The sequence below is a fragment of the Zingiber officinale genome, chromosome 5A (assembly GCF_018446385.1).
Source record: "Zingiber officinale cultivar Zhangliang chromosome 5A, Zo_v1.1, whole genome shotgun sequence".
Classification (NCBI taxonomy): Eukaryota; Viridiplantae; Streptophyta; class Magnoliopsida; order Zingiberales; family Zingiberaceae; genus Zingiber; species Zingiber officinale.
Window position 1 is genome coordinate 58134134 of NC_055994.1, and position 21099 is coordinate 58155232.

The 21099-nt window shown below is 34.6% G+C and overlaps 1 protein-coding gene across 7 annotated transcripts in view; it reads right to left on the reverse strand.

The window, feature by feature from the left end:
• Positions 1 to 21099, reverse strand: part of LOC121980497 (ribosomal RNA small subunit methyltransferase I-like) — a 49150-nt gene that overhangs the window by 23256 nt on the left and 4795 nt on the right. For 2 of the 7 annotated variants that reach the window (XM_042532564.1, XM_042532565.1), the window contains exons 8-9: positions 9840 to 10013; positions 8244 to 8368 (exon numbers count right to left, since the gene is read on the reverse strand). In XM_042532564.1, coding sequence (XP_042388498.1) covers positions 8249 to 8368; positions 9840 to 10013 — 294 coding nt within the window. In that variant the 3' untranslated portion in view covers positions 8244 to 8248. The other 5 variants (XR_006111565.1, XM_042532562.1, XM_042532563.1 and 2 more) reach the window with 4 other exon arrangements.

Below are 21099 nucleotides of genomic sequence, written 5' to 3' on the forward strand. Positions count from 1 at the left end.
ATGGATCAACTCGGAGAAGACATCACCATTCCACCCTTCTACGATCGCGACGACTTCGCGTATTGGAAGGTAAGGATGAAGTATTTCCTTATGACTAACATTGAAAATTGGACTTGTGTACAATTAGGTTTCACTCTTCCGATGGATAAAGAAGGAAAACCTTTTGAGAAGAAGAAGTGGACGAAGGAGCAAATCCACCAATCCACAATCAACGACGAGGTAATGAAAATATTTGAATTCTCATTACCTAACGATATATTGTGTAGGATAGATGGATACAACAATGCCAAGGAGTTGTGGAACAACTTGGCTAAGTTCCATGAGGGGAACTCCACTTCAAGCCATGAAGAGGAGTCAAGTGAGCCAAGTAGCTCACATCATGGAGAAGAGGAATTAGAAGTTGAGGGCTACTCAACATCTAAGGAAGAAGAGGAGGAGAGTTCTTCTTCAAGAATGAAGCAAGAGGAAGAAGCTTCTATCTCCGGAAGGGATGAAGAAGAAAGCATACATCCCACCTCAACCCTAGGTAACTCAAGCATTTCAATTTCAAATAAATTACACATAATGTGCTTTGAGTGTAGGGAGTATGGACATTACAAGAGTAAATGTCCAAAGAGGGTTAGAAAGACTCCACCGGCACCAAAGGTCAAGGAAGCCGGAGTCCCAACACGCAAGGGCAAGGAGCACGTGATGTGCTTCCAATGCAAGCGAAGGGGACATTATCGGAGCCAATGTCTGAGAGGGAGGCAATCTCACAAGGACAAGAGATCGAGCACATGTATAGGGGGAGCTAGGGCAAACTCTAAGGTAATCTCTAAGGCACATTCTTGCAATTCTAGTAGGATGCATGCTAGTAGCCTTATTGCTATTGTCAAGAATGATAAGCATGTTAATTATAGAAATCGATACACATGCTTAGGTGCCAAACATGTGAGCCTAGATAAGGATAACACTAGGAAAGTCAACCCTAGAATTAACTCATCTAAGGCTAAGGAAAATCTAGGTAGAAATCCCAAATCATCTAGACATATGCCTAGGAATATCTCAAAGAAAAATGACAAATTAACACTTGAGGTATTAGAGAGGGAAAATCAAGTCTTGAGGTCAAGACTTGATAATTTAGAAAAGGCTCTTAAAAACATGGAGAAGTCATCTCTAGGGTTTAAGAGTCAAAAACCCAAGTCCAAGGACAAGAAAGGTTTGGGTCACAAACCTAAGTCACAAGTGGTCAAGCCCACTTATCATAGTGTTCCATTCGATTATGGAACAAAACCTAGGGCTAGGAAGACCACCACCAAGGTCACAAGGGGAGTCACCCCTAGAGTTGATCTTGATGAGTCCCAAATGACCAAGGCTTCAAAGCCTAGGAGGGTCATTAGGAGGGTTGCTAGGGAAGTCATCCCTAGTGAATATTTAGTGAACCCAATGAGCTCACATAGATATTGGGTTCCTAGGAGCATCTTCTCTATCCCATAGATGGGTTAGAGAGTGTCAACTCCAATTAGAATGGTACTTAACCCAACTTTGAGGAAATTGACACTCAAGGAGCATTTTCAAGGTTTTGATAACCTTTGAAAATGAAAAAGAATTATTATTTACTCCTTGAAGAGTAAAGTGTGTCATATTTGAAAAATATCGATTTTAATCTTATTTGGCATAATTTAAGAAAACCTAGAGAAATACCATAATTGGGATTTTGGTTTTCTCTTAGGGATATATGGGCAATCTAGGGTTAGATTTTAAGTTAGCTAAGGCTAAGGATACTTAGATAGGGAATTTAGGTATTTTATTTGTGCTAACTTGCCATGATTGGTTGCCATATGTCATGCCATGACATCATATTTAGTTTATTATCATTTGAAATGTCATGATAATGCTTAGGCTAGTTTATATGTCATGCTTTATTTAAGTTTTCAAACTTTATGCCATGACATCATGACATTAGCACATATTTTTACTTATGATATCATTATATGCCATGTTATCATCTCTTGCATTATAATCAATGAAATTGATTTAAGGACAAACATATAATTTGATATTGAGATCAAATTAGTGTTTAGAAAATGCATGAGAACTTAGCCTAAGTTGACCTTAACCCATATCTCACATCAAATTGACTTGAATGTGGTTTGATACACCTTAGATGTGTGTGAGATATTAGGATCATGAGTTAGGATCAAGGTGCAATGTCCTTGTACCTAGATGACCCTAATTTAAGAAATTAAGGATCATAGGGAAAGCTTGTGTACAAGTCATGTACATCTAGCCCTAAGATTATGGTCCTAAATTCAAATGGTTTTAAAAGTATTTTAAAATTGATTTGAAAAACCTTGATGAAGCTTTCCTAGTGATAGCATTCATCATTGAACATTGTGATACAAAGTTGAGTTAAACTTGAACGATTTCAAAGTTTTTGAACTTTGTATCAAGATTGAAAAATGGAAGTTATTTTCATAGAAAACTATTTTTTCCATGATAGTATATGTTATGAGGAATGTATCCTCAAAATTTCACAATTTTTCGAATTTTCTATAATTTTCTGTGAGTTTATGAACTTCTCCCGGGGAGAAAATCAGAAGTTCTGATTTCAGTGGCTGGATCGGTCCGGGGACCGATCCAGGGAAGATCTGATCGGTCTGCAGACCGATCCAGTGAGTTCCAGTAGCACGAGTGCGATCTGGTGAAGGGCTGATCGGTCCGGTGACCGATCAGGCGTGCCGAATTTCTGATTTTTTAGCTGTTGTCTGAAATTTCAGTTATAGAAGTGGTGTTGTTGGAACTCTCAAAGACATTGTTGGTGCAATGGTCAAAGGGGGAGTTGACCTTTAGGGGGAGTTTTACCTAATTGTCAAGGGGAAGTTGACTTTTAGGGGGAGTTTTTACTACTTAAGACTTTTGAGGATTAGTGATATGGGATTATCACTAAGTTGATTGTTGAGTTTAGTATCAAGGGGGAAATTAAGAGTTTCAATGAAAGGTATGAGACTTTCATTAGGAAGAAACTCTTGACCTTGATACCCTCCTTTTTCTTTTTGATGTGTGTCAAAAAGGGGAGAGTGTTCATTGGAGAATTATTGGAGAACCTAAGTTAGGTTATCGGGTTAACCTAAGCTAGGGGAAGAATGTCAAGGAATGTTCAAGGAAGAACATTGGAATTCTTTTTGATGTGTGTCAAAAAGGGGGAGAATTATTGGAGAACCCAAGTTAGGTTATCGGGTTAACCTAAGGGGAGAATGTCCAGAGAATGTTCAAGGAAAGAACATTGGACATTGGAAGATGGTTGGAAAACCTAAGTTAGGTTATCAGGTTAACCTAACTTGATTATGGGTTTTGTCAAACATCAAAAAGGGGGAGATTGTTGGTGCAACCTTAGGTCAAGGTTGACCTGGTAGACCCGACTCGAAGTGACTTGACTCGAGTTGTATTTTGATGTTTGACTTGGGAAGATTGTCGGTGCAACCTTAGGTCAAGGCTGACCTAGTTGAGTTGCATGTTGATGTTTGACACTCGTGAGAGAGTTTTATTCTTGATGTGAGACAAGAATAGATGGTTGGGAGATTATTGGTGCAACCGTAGGTCAAGGTTGACCTGGTTGACCTGATTCGGGAAAAAGTCCAAGTATGGAGACTTGGCACTGGAAAAGTCCAAGCAGGGAGCTTGGCACGCGAAAAGTCCAAGTATGGAGACTTGGCACGGGAAAAGTCCAAGTATGGAGACTTGGCACTGGAAAAGTCCAAGCAGGGAGCTTGGCACGCGAAAAGTCCAAGTATGGAGACTTGGCACGGGAAAAGTCCAAGTATGGAGACTTGGCACGGAAAAGTCCAAGCAGGGAGCTTGGCACGAGAAAAGTCCTAAGCTGGGATGTTGGCAAGTGGAAAAGTCCCAGTGAGGAAGCCGGCATGGGAGGTCCGAGAGGGCTCGTGTTGGAGTGTATACTGAAAGCCGAAGCGGTGGAAAGAGTCCTAAGCTGGGATGTTAGGCGGTTGGAAAGTCCTGGGTGAGGCGGTGAGAAAGTCCTAACTGGGATGTTAGGCGGTGTGGAAACCCTAGTGAGTGAAGCTAGGTGAAAGTCACAGTGAGTGAGCCGGGCAAGGGAAAATCCGGATGGATCAAGGGTGATCGGACATCGGTGATGGGAAGTCCAAGTAGGTTATAGGAGTGACCGGATACTTGGCACGAAGGAGGAAAGTCAAGTGGGTCAAAGGATTGACCGGACACTTGGTGGGGAGTCTTAGCAGTCAAGGAGTGACCGGATGCTAAGCATGATGTACCAATAGGTCAAGGTTGACCGGATATTGGTTTGAAAGGTTTGGGACTTGGTTTGGGCAAAAACCAAGCTCGGATCGACCGATCAGTGATCGTTGTGTATCGATCGATCCGGTGACCGATCGGATAACAAAAAAGCGCTGAGCTTCGATCGGGGGACCGATCAAGCTGATCGGTCTCCACGGACCGATCGAGACGCAAGAGAGGTGGGATCGGTCGTGGACCGATCCGGTGGCTGATCGGTCCACGATCGATCAGAAACGAAAAGTTGGGCACTACGTGGAGCAATATGATCGGTCTAGGGACCGATCAGCCCAGGGCCTGATCGGTCCCCAGGATCGATCAGGGTGGAGCCTGATCGGTCCACGATTCGACCGTTGAGTCACAACGGGTCGCTCCGTCTTCTCCGCTGGCTTCTGTCTTCGCTGTGCAGGTTCGCAGGTTATAAAAGGAGATCAAGGATTTGGTGCAACTACTTCTTCTTCTCTTCTTTCTTCTCTTCTGCTGAAGATTTGTGGGCGGTGATAAGAGCTCTGTTTGAGTTCCTTCCGAAAGCTTCGCGTGAGCTTCCCCGACTGGAACAGCTGCTGCTGTTAGGGTTTTTGAAGCTGCTGTTTCATCCGGACTCCAGTCGACGAGAAAGCAAGATTGGTAGAGTGCTTGTGTATTCTTATTGTATTTCTTGCTTATTCTTTGTACTTGTACTCCTGTTTGCTGTTGCAAACAAGTGTGGCGAGGTTTCTCCACCCAGAAGGAGTTTTTATTAGCCGGTTTTCTGGGGACTCATCCACCGACGGATTGATTGGGTTCGTCCACCTTACGGACACGCCGAGGAGTAGGAGCATCATCTCCGAACCTCGTACATCACTGTGTTAAGGTTTGACATTCTTCCTTTCGTTTCTAGTTTATTTTTCCGCTGCGCTAACGAATTGTAGAAAGAAACGCTACGAAGAGATCCTAACACAGTTCACCCGCTTTAAGAAGCATGCACACACGCTACAGGAACCCTATATAAAGGGGGGGTCCAAGCATCGATGGAGGTATGCTTTTCTTGCGATCTCTACAGTTGCGCTATATTTTCCTTTGCTTCTTGCTTCGCCAGAGACTGACTTGAGCATCGAAGGGTCATCGCCGGAGATCCCTTCCCTAGCTTGACACTGATGCTGCTTGTGTTGCAAGCAGAAGCAAAGTCCCTCGGAGATCAACAAGAGTGCCACGTCCCCAGCATCTACCTCTTCGACTTTCAGACAGGATCAGTAAATTTTCCATTGTTTGATAGATGATAACAACAATATATAAAAGAGTTGTATTACTTCAAACAATGATTAATCAGGTTGGGTAGTGTCAAGTCTGGGATGACCGGTCCAGCTCCACGAAAATTTTCCACCGGCTACTAGGATAAATCGAGAAGCACTTGCGGCGAACAGACCAAAAACCCAATATCCCTTAGTTGCAAGTCCTATTTGGAGAAAAAAAAAATCCCTACAATTATGTTATAGCCTATATTACTTCAAACAATAACATAACTTTGGGACAATATTTTGTCATATCACATAATGCCAAGTTAAAGTCATGACATCCATATGGAGTATAGAAGCTTAAAATTTATTTTAAGTAATTTTATTGTACACCATTATACTTTTCTTTCACATGTGATCCATTGTCATACCCCTTCGCTCATATATAATCAATCAAGCTCAAGACTTCTCAACACATTTTTAGTTTAGTAAAAAGTCAATATCTTGATGTATCATCTACCTTTGAAAATATTATCCAATATCCTTTAGGACCCCCAAGAAGAGACATTTGTTCTTCATGATTTTTAGTTTAGTAAAAAGTCAATAACTTGATGTATCATCTACCTTTGAAAATATTATTCAATATCTTTACCTCCCAAATATTATCCAATATCTTTACCTACCAAGAAGAGACATTTGTTCTTTCTTCATGATTTGCATCTAAAATATAATCTAGTATAACCAGATAATATTTTGCTTTTTAACTTTTACAATAATGGTATTTTTCACTTCAGTTGTCAATGTGTTTATCAATTTATTTTGAATTTTAAATCCAAGATATGTACAATGCATCTCTTGTGTTTATACAACGAATGTGCTCTTGCACAATCATTTGCAAGAGGTTACCATCCTTCTCAACATAATTTTTTTTAAAGTAAATTTTTTTGCTAGCCTATGCTCAATATGTATTATCCGTTTTAATACTAATCTCCCATGCCCTTGTCTTTGTTAATTTCTATTTGAAAGCTTTTATCAATTGTTTTATTTCTTTACAATCTTATTGTAATACAATCTAATTAGTTATACAACTTATATGCTCCTCACTCGTTTCATCATAGTAAACAAATAATTACACTCATTCTAAATGCTCCTCACAATATATTCTCAGATTATATGAAAGAAAATACATCTCGAGGTTCAACTTCATGCATTTTTAAGACGTCGATTTAAATTACGTCAATCTTTAATCTTTATACCCTTCGTTAGTTAATTAACCGATTTTATCTATGACACATTCAGTTTTAAACAACTGGTAACAAAAGTAAAACACTCTATAAAAAAAAACAAATAAACTAATTATTTTCTATCACTTATTACACATTTTAAGCAATAGCTTATAGTGCAAGGTATCAAAATGTCTACTAATACTATTTTAGGAAACAAGATATCATCCATTCTAATTTATCCCTTTTCAACTTAAAAAGTCCCTCATATATTGATTATTGATGAATTTTATCTCAATTCTCTGAATTATCAAGATTCAGAATATTTTTTACAATATTAGTATTATCTTCATCATCAAATTCATTTACAATAAGAGGTTGACTCAATAATTATTTCTTCCATGGCATTTTATTGTTGTTTACAAAATATTTATAATATCACAATTAATAATTTTTTCCTTTAGTTAGGTGATTATATTCAGTAAAATATTAAAAATGTATTAAAACACACAAATTATTAAAAATTTATAAATTACCCAAATACTTCGAATATAACTTAAGAAATCGGCATACATTATACATAAATATACCCAAGAAAAAGAAACTTAAAAAATTAAAATACATTATAGCGATAAAATATAATGAATCTTTCTAATTATTTTTTTTTTAATAATTTTTTAAAAATTTCAGTACCCAACTTTTTTACAATTCAGCTTTGCTAAGTAAAAAAGATGCATATTTTAAATAATAATATATAAATTAATATGATAACATTTTGCTGTAACTATTTTAAAATTTTTTGTAATTTTTATGCATATTACCGAATACAATTTTAAATTGTGAGACAAGTGCTTTAGAAAGTAAATTTAATATTAAAATTATCAAACATTAAGTAATTTTCACAAATGTCCCCCAACAAAAAAAAACACAATATATTTTTCAACCATATTTTAAATGGTTATATAAACCTTTTTTTTCTCTTAAAGAAAAGAAAAAAAAGATAAGGGTGCGTTTGATTTGCACCGTTTTCATTTTCATTTTCTAGAAAACGCGCGTTTTCTAGAAAACAGAAAATGACTTTTTGTCATTCTCTGTTTTTCTAGAAAACGATAGCCAATTTTTTAGAAAACGCGCGTGAAAAACGCAAACCAAACACCGTTTTTCAGAAAACGCGCATTTTCCAGAAAATGAAAATGGAAAACGCGCGTACCAAACACCCCCTAATAATTTAGACAAGTGGTCTTGATCTCAGATCTAAGCAAGTGAAAATTTTCAATAAGATGTTTTGTCTCGAGTATATTGCCATCGAAACACCATCAAAGCACCTGATGAAGCACATCAATATAATCTGAAGGAGGTAAAGACTGATATCAAATAAATATTTATGAGAAATTATACTGCTTATGCATATCAAGAATTAGAATAACTAAAAATAGCTATCAAAGATTTGCAACAATTCACATTGATACAGAGGATGTGCCTGTAGTTAGGGAGAAGGGTGTCAAGGATTTACCATACTTATAGATCCTGAACTGAATCATCATCCATCCCTGCTGCTTGCTTTCCGAACAACTTCAGTGCAAGTGCATAGACATGTTTCCTTCTTGCTGATATGCCCCCGGTAACCAATTTCACCGCCTGAAAGTACAATAAAATTAGGATAAAATATAGTGCAACACAGTGTAGTAGTGAAAGGGCGATAGCATTCAACTAATTGATTGTGCATGTCGGAATAGGAAGAAAATATAACAACAATCAAGTCTTATCCTATTAGATGGGGTCGGTTTGGAACATAAAAAAAATGTAGGCTAAAATATAACATAGAAAGGTTTTTGCTGTCGTACCACAATCTTAAATGACAGCTGTGTCAATTTTATCAAAGATTAGCGTTTTGATACTGAAGATCTAAAGATATATGACCATATAACAAATATAAGAAGATCGTGCTTTAAATAAATACTTGAATTTTCACTTGAAGATGTGACTTGAACATCCAAGCAAATGGTAGAAAGATTTAAACTATTTAAGGCAACAGTGGGTAAGAAATTGGAAACAGGTTATACTCCTTGAAGGTGTCTCTAAGTAAAACGCAATATTACCAACATGAAAATGCAACGAGGCGACTTGAGGATAGCATAGAGAAGGAAAAATTTTGATTAAAAATCAATTTAGATTGTAGTCAAAATTCTTCTGTTACTACTAGAAACCTAAGAATCTGACAATTACAATCGCTGATCAAATGAAGTTGGTAGGACCATCTATCTAACTCATGTTAAATATGATCAAAATTGCTATAAAAATAAGAAAAAGTTAAATTAAATGATAAGAGGCAATATGGAATCTTCAATCATTCTTTAGCATAGCTTCCCTAAGAGAAACATAAGATTTGCAGATACACTCTTTTCATACCTTCTTTTTTGCAGCCATCTTACAATTACCATCCTCATTAAGTCAAGTAGATCTATATTGACATGATCTTTAAGAATTCAGAATATATGAATCACATTTTATTTGAGAAAATATGTGTAAAAATGAAAAAACAGTGCAAGAATGTATAACGTTGTCATTATGACTCATTCCATAAGTACAGAAATAATGGATATATCATATATTCGCATTAAAGTAAAAATAGAACATTTGAACTACCAGAGGATAAGGTATGAGATTCAGCCATCACCAGCACAATTATCAAAGCAGATAAGACAGTGATCCACTTGAGCTCTTAATCGCTTGGTTCTAACCATGTGGAATATATATTGTCACACAGAAATCTTTACTGGATGCATAAAAATATTATATAATGTAAATGACAAAATATAAAATATACTACAAGAACAAGAAGTGCAAATGGTTTTATAAATATGCTACTCAGTTGTATTAGCGGCAGCAGAATTGAAGGATACATTATCATACTCTCCAACTATTTTTTAGAAATATGTGGATAATATTAAAATTAAATTCTTAGCCAATTTGAATGAAATATTTTTGTTTTAAGGACCTGTTTTGTTGTTGCACAAGTTCAAACTATGTTGGCAAATTAATGAATAGATGGATTGCCAACCAATGAAAAAGAAATACAGAAGTAAAGCAACAGAAGCACAATACCAACCACGGAAAGACTATGGCCTTTTGAAATAAGTTCTTTAAGTTCAAGCTCAAGTTGGTCATCAGTTAACTCATTCTCATCAGAAGCCATCTTTCCCTCAATCAAAAGTGTTATTTCTCCCTTTGGCTGCTGAGTTGAGCATATCTTGTTTGCTTCACCCAATGTGCCTCGCCAAAACTGAAATGGACATTATTTTATTACAGAAAATGAGCAAATTCTAGTTCAAGAACACAACAACCCAAATATTGTATGCCACATGTATATAGCTCGTTTACTCAAAACACCCCAACTTATGCATTAATATATTGTTAACAATTTTATCTTGTTATCCATTATCTGTTAGATCTTTTTTAAAAAAAAATGAGAATGAAGGTTAAGTGTATTGTTAAAATCATTAAATAGTTACATAAATTGTCAAATATAAGGTCATTGTTGTTTTCTCATTTGTCACCAATGCATCTTTGCATCATTCTAACCGACAACACTTTCTAATAAGTTCAAGCTTTCCCTCATCCAAGTTGCAGATAATATTGTGGATGGCTCACTGTTGATGAGGGAAGTTTTATTGGTGATTGCATTGTTCCCAATGGCATAACAATGACAGTGAAGAATGTTGCATTTAGTAAAAAAAACCTAGCCAGAAGCAAGGAGCTCCTTGAGTTCATTAATGACCTCCCAGTGCACCAAATCTGCAACCTTCCAAAAGTAACAATCCTTGAATGTGTTGACTCCCGGGAAAACCAAAACATGAGTTTCAATTTGTCTTCTCCTCTTTAGGTCAAAGGAATAGCACTTAAGTCTAATCCCAGCATAGCCAGTGAGCAGAAGAAAAAGAGGCTGTATGATGAGGAAATCTTCTGCTTGAGGCAACTCAACTACAGCAAATATCACTTTTTATTTCACGATGGTTCAAGTTGGAGGAACTTCAAGCTTTTGTCTTTCACTGGCTCTTCAATCTCTAAAATTCTTGCACGTTTGAGGCATATCTTGATGTGCAGAGTTGGTAAATTTTTATATTTTGTTTTCCCAAATAGAATGCAAAGATATCCTCTATGGTCATTCTCAACCTCATTGTGTTGTGATGCAGAATGAAAATATCTGCAAAAGAAGATCTAAGGCCTCAAAGTCATCAAAGAAGAAAAATATTATTACCTGAAAGATGATTCATTACATGGGACCCCTAACGTCTTTTATAAACTATTAATGCAATCTCTAAATATAGCAAATTTTTATAAAACTTAAAATGACTCTTAAACATTATATAAATTCATAGAAACTTTAAATTTTAAAAATTTTAAAATAAATCCTAATTTTATCCCAAAATTTGACTTGTGTCATTCTAAGTGACCAAGGAGAATTCAGCTCCAAGCAAGTTATCATATGTCAATGTTTCTATGTGCAAGTAATGTTTGCCTCATGATGTCTGTTAAACATGAATTATTTATTATGCTATCCTGGGCGATCCTTCCAATGAATTAGGGTTCTTTCTAATTTTAATTTTTGCAAGATTCAGCATTGATTTTGTGCTCTTACTTTTAAGTTATCCTTTCTAATAAGTCAAAAAATATTCCCTATCATATCTGTGGAACTACTGATATGACTTCCTTATGGATTGTAAGCGAACTAATGCCTTTAGATGGTATTATCACGTCTTATCTTAGTCTCTAATGGTTTAGACACATCGCTAACAAATTTTAACAGATCCACTAAGTACAAATTTGATAAATCATTCTCATTTAGTAGAGGTCATGTTATATCGGTCAAAATAATTTTCAATATCGTCTGTCAATCAAGAAATATAATAGGTTCACCGTTCTACATACAAACATAGGTGCATATGTTCTAGCACACAGATATACAATAATTATCATTTTCAGAAAAATAATGAAATTATTCTCTTGTTTGCGTTAGTTTATTTGATATCCTTATCCTAAAATCTATATTAGATGTAATTGTGGTAGTTTCTTGTCATGCCAATTAACTATAGACCAGTAATGATAATTATAAAATTAAAATAAAATGATGTTATATGAGTTTTAACTTTCTCTCTCTTATTTATTTTTCATTGTTTTCCTTTTTTGTTTTTTGTTTTTTTGATAAGTTTAACTCCGTCAGTGACGAACCAATCATGACTGGTCCCAAGCTCGGAAAAAGGAGGGAGGTTGTGTTAAGTTGTCAAGCATCGTTACAACTATGACAAATATTTAATGAATGGATCCGTTAAACTATTGTACTAATGCTAGGTTATTCCCCGGAAGAAACGCATTGCAGGATCCGACTATAACGTCTCAACAAGGACCATTACATCTCCAGAACTTAAGTGTAGTGTTAATATGCAAGAGTTCGTGATGCAAATCCGAATGTAACATATCGACAAAGACCGCTACATCTCTATGAGAACTTGGGTGTAGTATTAAATAGGCAAGAGTTCTCACATCATACGTTAGATAAAAACAAATATGATAAAAAAACTAATAATCTAAAATTTGGAACATAGGAACCCTCACTGATAAATCAATAGAGATAGTAGATATGATGATTAGAAGAAAAATTAGTATTTTATGTGTACAAGAGACAAAATGGGTAGGAAAGAAGGTAAACTAATAGCGAACTCAAGTTTTAAGTTATGGTACACAGGTAAGAGTAAAGCAAAAAATGGAGTAGGCATTGTTGTAGATAGTTCGTTAAATGAAGAAGTTGTAGGAGTAATTAGAAAAGGGAAAAGAATTATAGCCCTTAAGATAATAGCAGTGAAAGAAACTATGAATATAATTAGCGTATATGTACCGCAAGTAGGATTAGATGAAACTACCAAATCAAGGTTTGCAGACGACTTAGATGAAATATTATAAAATATTCCACCAAATGAAATGATTTTAATAGGAGGTGAACTAAATGAGCATGTCGGAGTGAAGAATGAGGAATATGAGAGGGTACATGGGGTTATGGGTTTGAAATAAGAAATGAGGAAGGAAAAACTATATTAGATTTTACGATAGCATATAACCTTATATTAACTAATACGTTTTTTTAAAAAAGAAAAGAACACCTAGTCACATTCAAAAATGGAAATAATAAATCGCAAATTGACTTTCTTATGGCTAGGAAAAAGGATAGAAAGATTTGTAAATATTGCAAGGTCACCCCTGGAGAAAGTTTAACTACCCAACATAGGTTAATAGTGTTGGATATACGCCTCAAGCATAATATCAATAAAAAGAAAAAATATACGACTCCTAAAATTAAGTGGTGGAAGTTAAAGGATGGAAAGCAAAATATATTTAAGGAGAACGTAGGAGTACAAGCATTAGGTGAAATATATGGTGATTTTAATACAACATGGGATAAGAGAGTATTAAAGTTAAAAATAGTAGCTAAGAGTGTACTCGGTCAAAGAGACATGCACCACTAAGTAAGAAATCTTGGTGGTGGAATGAGAAAGTACAAGAGAAAGTGAAGGAAAAATGAATATCTTATAAGGAATTATATATTTATAAGAACGAGGAAAACCTAAAAAAATATACAATAGCCCATAAAGAAGTTAAGAGAATAGTGAATGAAACAACGAATAAACTTTTGAACGATTATATCAAAAATTGGATATAAAAGAAGAGGAAGGAGACATTTATAGAATAGCTAAAGTGAGAGAAAGGAAGACAAGAAATCTTATCCAAATAAAATGTATTAAAGATTAATGTAATAGGGTACTAGTAAATAATGGAGAAATAAAAGAGCGATGGAAAAGGTATTTTCATCAACTTTTTAATGAAAGTTTAGATACCAACTTAACTTAGGTAATTTAAGTAAGTCAAATGAACATAAAAATTTAAATTTTTATCGTAGAATTCAAACTTTAGAAGTAGAATAAGCTTTAAATGAGATACACAATGGAAAAGTCTTTGGACCAGATGAAATTCTGATAGAGATATAGAAGTGCCTAGAGAAACAAGGTATTGAATGACTTATAAAATTATTTAACATGATATTGAAAATAAAAAAAAATATTTGATCAATGGAGAATAAGTCCTCTAGTTCCCTTATATAAGAACAAAGGAAACATACAAAATTGTACAAACTATAGGGGCATTAAACTAATGAGTCATAGCATAAAACTTTGGAAAAAAGTAATAGAAAAAAGATTAAGAAAACCACGGTGACCGAAAATCAATTTGAGTTCCTGCATGGAAGATCGACAATAGAAACTATACATCTTCTTAGACAATTAATTGAAAAATATCAGGAGCAAAAATAAGATGTACACATGGTATTCATTAACTTAGAAAAAACTTATGAAAGAGTCCAAGAAAAATTATATGGAGAATTCTAGAAAAGAGAGGTATTAGAGTAACATATATTGAACTAATTAAAGATATGTACGAGGATGTAACGACTAGAGTAAAGACTTCAGGTGGAGTAATTGTAACATTTCCAATAAAGATAGGGCTACATCAAGGATCAACTGTAAATTCCTATCTTTTTATATTAATTATGAACGAACTCACTACACATATTCAAGACACAGTACCGTGGTGCATGTTGTTTGCAGATGATATTATTTTAGTAGATGAAACACGTGAAGGAATAAATGCTAAATTAGAATCTTAGTAGGAAACACTAGAAGGAAAAAGTAATATATGGAATTTAAGTTCAGCAATAATAGATATAATAAGACAATTGTTAAGATAGGAGATGACAAGTTGGCCGGAACCGAGAGTTTTAGATATTTAGGGTTATTTTTACAAAATGATGGAGGGAGTGAGAGATGTTTGACATAGAATACAAGCAAGATAGTTGAAATGGATGAGAGCATCGGGTGTTTTATGTGATAGTAAAGTACCTCTAAAACTTAAAGGAAAATTCTATAAAACCGCAGTTGGACCTGTTATGTTATATGGAGCTGAATGTTGGGTTATGACTTGAGCACATGAGCATAAGATGAGAGTTCCAAAGATGAGGATGTTAAAGTGAATGTGTAGACATGCGAGAATGGACAAAAAAAAAAATGAAAACATTAGAGAGAAAGTCAGAGTTGCATATATTGTGGGAAAACTCTGAGAAACACATTTAAGATGGTACGACCATATACTTAGACGACCAATAAATACTCCAGTTAGGCGATGTGAAACTAGGATAAACACGCATATCAACTGAGAAAGAGGTAGACCAAAAAAGACATGGTTAGCAACAATAAAACAAGATAAAATTTATTTAAATATAAATGATGATATAGTTGGAGATAGAACTCAATGATGTAAAATGATCCATATAGTCGACCTCATCTAGTGGGATAAGCCTTGGTGGTTGATGTTGTTTCTTTTGATAAGTTTTTCCATTTTTCACTATTTCTTTAATTTCTCTTTTTTTGCTATTTTTTATCCATTACTATTGCAATAGCAACAACATAAATTTTAAAAAGGATTAATATGAAATTTTAAAAGTTTGCAGACTAAATTCTAAAATGATATATTAGGGTTTCAATCAAATCTGAAGCCTATTCTGGCATCATCTTTGGTTCGGAAGGATCAATGGTAGTTTGAACATTGATAACGCCGGAGAGAGACGTTGGCTGGACCAATCAAATTGTCAATGTTTAGTGGCCACATAACAATGAGATTATAATCTAGTAATCAACAGAGTCATCATCAAGCAACTTTATTGGTGTTGGCATTGGCACAAAGGGAGAGCTGCTCCTCGAGAATGTAGTGGAAGGGAATGGGTGGCAAGGAATGGTGATCAGAGAAGAGGAAGGAGGTATAGAACCAAATCATGTTTCAACTGTGATGTCAATTAACATAGCATCAAAAGCGAATTCTATCCTCAAATCATTCAAAAGATTACGATGAAAATGATGGAGTAAAGGGGATAAATATATGAGAAAGAGAAAATAAAAAACTCACCCACATGAAAATCTCTCTCCCAAATAGATCTAACACCAAATAAAAAGAAAAATTATTAATTTAAATTTGTTTGAATATATGAGACACTAACGACTTTTTCTTCGTAAATAAAAACTCTAATTTAACATCTTTTAAACATTATTTATATATATTTTAGAAATATAAAAAATAATAAAAAATTTTAAACAACTTAGCCAACTTTAGAATTTTCATCGATTTTAAATAGGATTTGAAAATCTTGACGGTATTAATCCCAATTTTGATAAGCTTGCTCTACAAGTACAATAAACATTGATAACCAAGAAACATGAAGAAGACAATTAAATTGCAACCAACTTGATTAATCACAAACAATAAGCAGATTTGTTTTTCCCATTATTTCAATATTTAATAGGTCGCTAACCTCACTGACTAAAACTACGCACTTTATGATGAGTACTAATTGACTTCAAGCTGTCTCTGATCTAGTTTTTAACCCTCTCATTACTAATTCTGTTAGATATCATGTTCAATTCAGTGAATGTTTCATCAATTTCAAAAGTTGGATAACCTTCTCCAAAAGTATCAGCATTAATTATCATTTTTTATAAATTTTTATTTTTTGTTGGAAGTTAAAAAATAAGGTTTAAAATTTCGACCCGTACCGAGGTTTCGGTCCTGGACTGGAATAATACGATTTTGGTACCGTATCGTGTCAATATAATTTCGATATTTTTAAATATAAAATATATTAATTAAAAACTAAAATATTTAACATAAATATTTAAAAAATAAACAAGATAAAAAATAATCTTTTAAAAAAAATATGAAAATAGATAAATAAATAAATAAATAAAAATTTTATTATAATTTTTAAATTAAAATAAATGAAATATAAAATTAATTAGATAATTTTATTAGGGTTTAATAAAGTTTCTTTAGATTATCTCCACCATAACTAAGAGTTGAATAAAAAAATTAACCTAAGTTTAATTAAAAAAAATCTGAAATCCGACATCACTCGCGAGCCCGCACGATTTCGGTGTTGTCGCAGGGTTGCGCGAGCAGCCATGGCCGCGGAGATTGCATGACTCCTTCGGCACGACCACGTTGGTTGTGCGACCCCTCTGCAATGCGGTCGCACGATGCCTCCACGACGACAGCGGAAGGGTTATGCAATCTCTTCGTTACTGTTATATGGTCAAGCGACCCCTCTGCTAAGACCACGGGGTCGCGCAACACGTCGCACCTGTCGTGGGTCTGGTGCCAGGGTCGTGCCGGTGTCTGTCACCGAGCGGAACGAGACGTTTCGCCCGTTTCAACCTTTTCGACATGGCACTTTAAACCATGCTAAAAAGTACGCATCATAAATTTAAACTCTAACTACTTATTCTCGATTTAGTTAGATGCTATCAAATTTCTAAGAAAGTCAATCCCCTCCCTGCTTTTAACTATTTGAAAAATATTCAAATGTGATCTGAACATAGTTCAAAATTTCGTTCCGTGCCAGGCGGAACGGACAAAACTTACTGTTCCGCCCGCGCACCGAAACTGGCACCGAACTACGGAAGATTTCGTCGTGTCATACGTCGCTCGTCGTCGCACGGCAGCATGGACAGCGTCGCCAGAATCTTCCCGTGCCGGCAGAAACGTCGCAAGGCGCCAAAAGCTTCGGGGGCGACGGAGGCGTCGCGACGCGATGTTTCTGGCGACGCCGAAAGCGTCACGGGACGCTTCCGGCACCACCGAAAGCGTCGTCGGACTCCTCCGATGTTGCCGGAGGTGACGCCAGACGCCTCCGGCGCCGTCGGAGGCGTCCGCGCGGCGTCGGATGGGTCGCGACGTCGTGGGTGAGTCGCAGCTTCGGCGTGGTTACTATGCAAAATTAATTTTGCAATTTAAATAAATCAAACAATTCTCATTCCCACTTAATTGTGATATTTTAAAGAGGCTTTTGTAAACCCTAATTAAATTATCCAAATAAAATATAAAAAAATATATTTAAATTTTTAAAAAAAAATAAATTTTATTAAATAATATTCTGAAATTTTTTTTACTATTTTAAAAAATCTAAAAAATTCTTAAAAATTCTAAAAAAATTTAAAAAATTCTAATAAATCAAATTTTTATTCTTATATATTTTTTTAATTATTTTATATTTTTTTACTGTTTTAATATTTAATTGATATTCTAGTTTTTTTACTATTTTAAATATATATTATTTAAACTATTAATTAATTAAATAAACAGATAGTTAATTTATATGATTATTATATATAAAATAGTATTTTGTATTAATTTATATAATTATGATTATTTACTCTGGACATTGGAGAACTATAAAGGTTATCTAAGTAAAATATTACAAGAATCATTGCTTCCATTTAACATATTATATTATGATGTATCAATTTTAATTAAAATTATTTATACATCAATTGTTTTTTTAAAAAACCTATATTTAATTATTTTTTATAACAATATTAAGTTATTTAATAATGGAGAACTTATATAAAATCAATATATAACTTATTTTTAAATTATACACAATAAATATATTTATCTAATAATTACTATATATATATATATATATATATATATATAATACCGAAACTGTATCGGCACGGCACGATACGATTCCGAAACCGTATCATTCCGGTCTAGGACCGAAACCTCGGCACGGGTCAAAATTTTAAAGCTTGGATCTGAATATAAAAAATACGAAGATTAATATTATTGAAAAACAAACAACAGGAAGACAAATATTTGACCTCGAAAAGAAAATGAAATTGATCTTGCAAAATGGAAATTCGATTGCTTCAAATATCTGATTAGATTCATCAATAAAATTGATTAGAACTAGAAATGCAGTATAATTTTCTGAAAACCAAAACTATGAAAAAAATTTCAATAAATTCTGTGAAAAAGTGCTCACAAGTCACACCTTAAAGTTTGTGCAAGTGCCGATAGAAGCCAATGAGTGAATAATGTCGTCACCAAAGAGGTGGTCCTGCTGTCACAACAAAGGTGGTCATCTGTGTTTGCCACTTCGCAAAGAGGGAGACTAGGAGAGAAGGATCGTGGGATCATGTTGTTGGCTTGACAAGTTGTGAAGGTAGACATTGTAAGAAGGCTAGGCCATTAACATAGTAGACACCTAATTCTATTAGTGTGTTAACAACCACCACCGCCAAAAAAATGCAATAACAACCAACCCTTTATTTCACTAAGTGGGATCGGCTATATAGATCCTCCTATGCTATTGAACTATATCCCCTACTATATCATCATGTATACTTAAACGAACTTTATCCTCTTTTATCCTTCCTAATCAAATCTTCTTTGGTTTCTCTTCGTCGATTAAAGTGTGTATTTGTCATGGCCTCACGTCACTTAACTAAGACATTTATTGGTCTCCTAAATATATATCGGTATCATCTTAAACATGTCTCTCGAAATTTTCAATCAATAGGCATTACTCCGACTTTATCTTGTCCATCCTTTTATGTTCACACATCCATCTTAATATCTTCATCTCTACAACTCACATTTCTTGCTTGTGTAGTCGTTTTCTAGTCCAACATTCAACTTCATATAACATAGTAGGTTTAACTATCATTTTATAAAATTTCTCTTTAAGATTTAGAGCTACCTTACGATCACAAAGAACATCATATGTCCTACTCTATTTTAGTCATTCTTCTTGTATTCTATATAAAACATCTCTATGAATGCCTCCATGATTTTGCAAAACAAGTTTAGATACTCAAAGCTCTTAGTTATAAGTCCTCTCCTATCCTAACAATTTTCTTACTATGTCTAATATTCATAGATTCAATCTTTACTCTACTATGCCTAAAACCTTATACTTCTAATGTTTCTCACCATGATTCAAGCTTATCATTTACTTCTTCATGCGTTTCATCAACTAGAATAATGTCATCACCAACAACATACACCATGATAACTTGTTTAGATGTGTCCAATTTACCAACTAGTGTAAAAAAAATAGACTTAGAAATAATCCTTGGTATAACTCCATCGTAATGGAAAACAATTCGTAACCTGCTCGGACTCTTCATTCTTGCGTTACATCCTCGTACATATCCTTTATTTCAATATACGATATGCTAACACATTTCTTTTCTAGAATTCTCCATATAAGCTTCTGTTGTAAACCTTACAAGTGTGAATTTAAATTGATTTTCAATCACCTTAACCTCCTTAATTTTTACTATCACTTTTTTCCAACGTTTCATAATATGACTCATTAGTTTAATGTTAGTGTAATTTGCATAATTTTATGTCTCGGTTTTTATATCAGAGACATTGTACATTTTCTTCATTTTCAATATCAGATTGAATAACTTCATAAATCGTTTAATTCTCTACTTCCGTAGGCACTACTTCTATTTGATGGATTCATATATAATATGTCTATGTTTTACATTGATAGACAATCTAACATAACCATCCTCCTATATTCGAACTTGGAATCGACCATGACAATATTCGTCATGGGCGGGCTTACTACCACCCCAAAAAATAATAAAAATTATAATAAATTTTAAAACAAAACAAAAGATTCTAAATTTTGATAGGACACCGAAGTACCTTATTTTTTTCCCATAATCATAGAAAGCATATGCCTTGCGCTAAATGGCACATTCAATGAAGCTTGACAATGATTGATGTAGGCCTAGAACCTAGTTGTGATGGCCTTACATTTAAGGATTTTATTAAATCTTTAATGATTAGGCAACCCAGTCGACTTCCTAACAAAGGGTACAAATGTGTTATGTTAAAAATGTACAACTCGATGCAAAAAATGAACACAAATCAAAGTTGCGGATAACTGCACCAAACCTACAAGCAGGGTGTTGTTTGGCTTTCATGATTATGACCAGGATAATGAAAAGAGCTGTGATAAATGGAAGTGTCCAATGTATTATTAGCATAGATCGCCTTTAGTTGCACGCATTGAAAACAGAAGACAATGTACTTCCAACAAAAAAAAAACAAAAGAAGCAAAAAAAAAAAGAAATGAAAAGAAAAGGAGGTAGATTGTTCCTTAATAAAACTGGGTTAAGGTTGAATTGATTCCAGAAGATGATGGGATACAAGAAACGTTCAAATATATATTGAAAATTTTTCTATATATAGAACCAGTGATTAAAATCTCGCGCCAAACCACCCATACCGAGTGAACATTTTGTTCCACTCGAAGACCGAAATCGGCACCGGCACTCCAAAAGTTACAAGGCCCACGGCCGGCCTTAGAGGCATTGTGCGAGCCCCGCAGCCACAGCAAACTCATCGCGCAAGCTCGTGGCAAACTTGTTGTGCAAGCCCTGCAATGGCCTCGTCGCTAAAGCCCTGCGGCCACG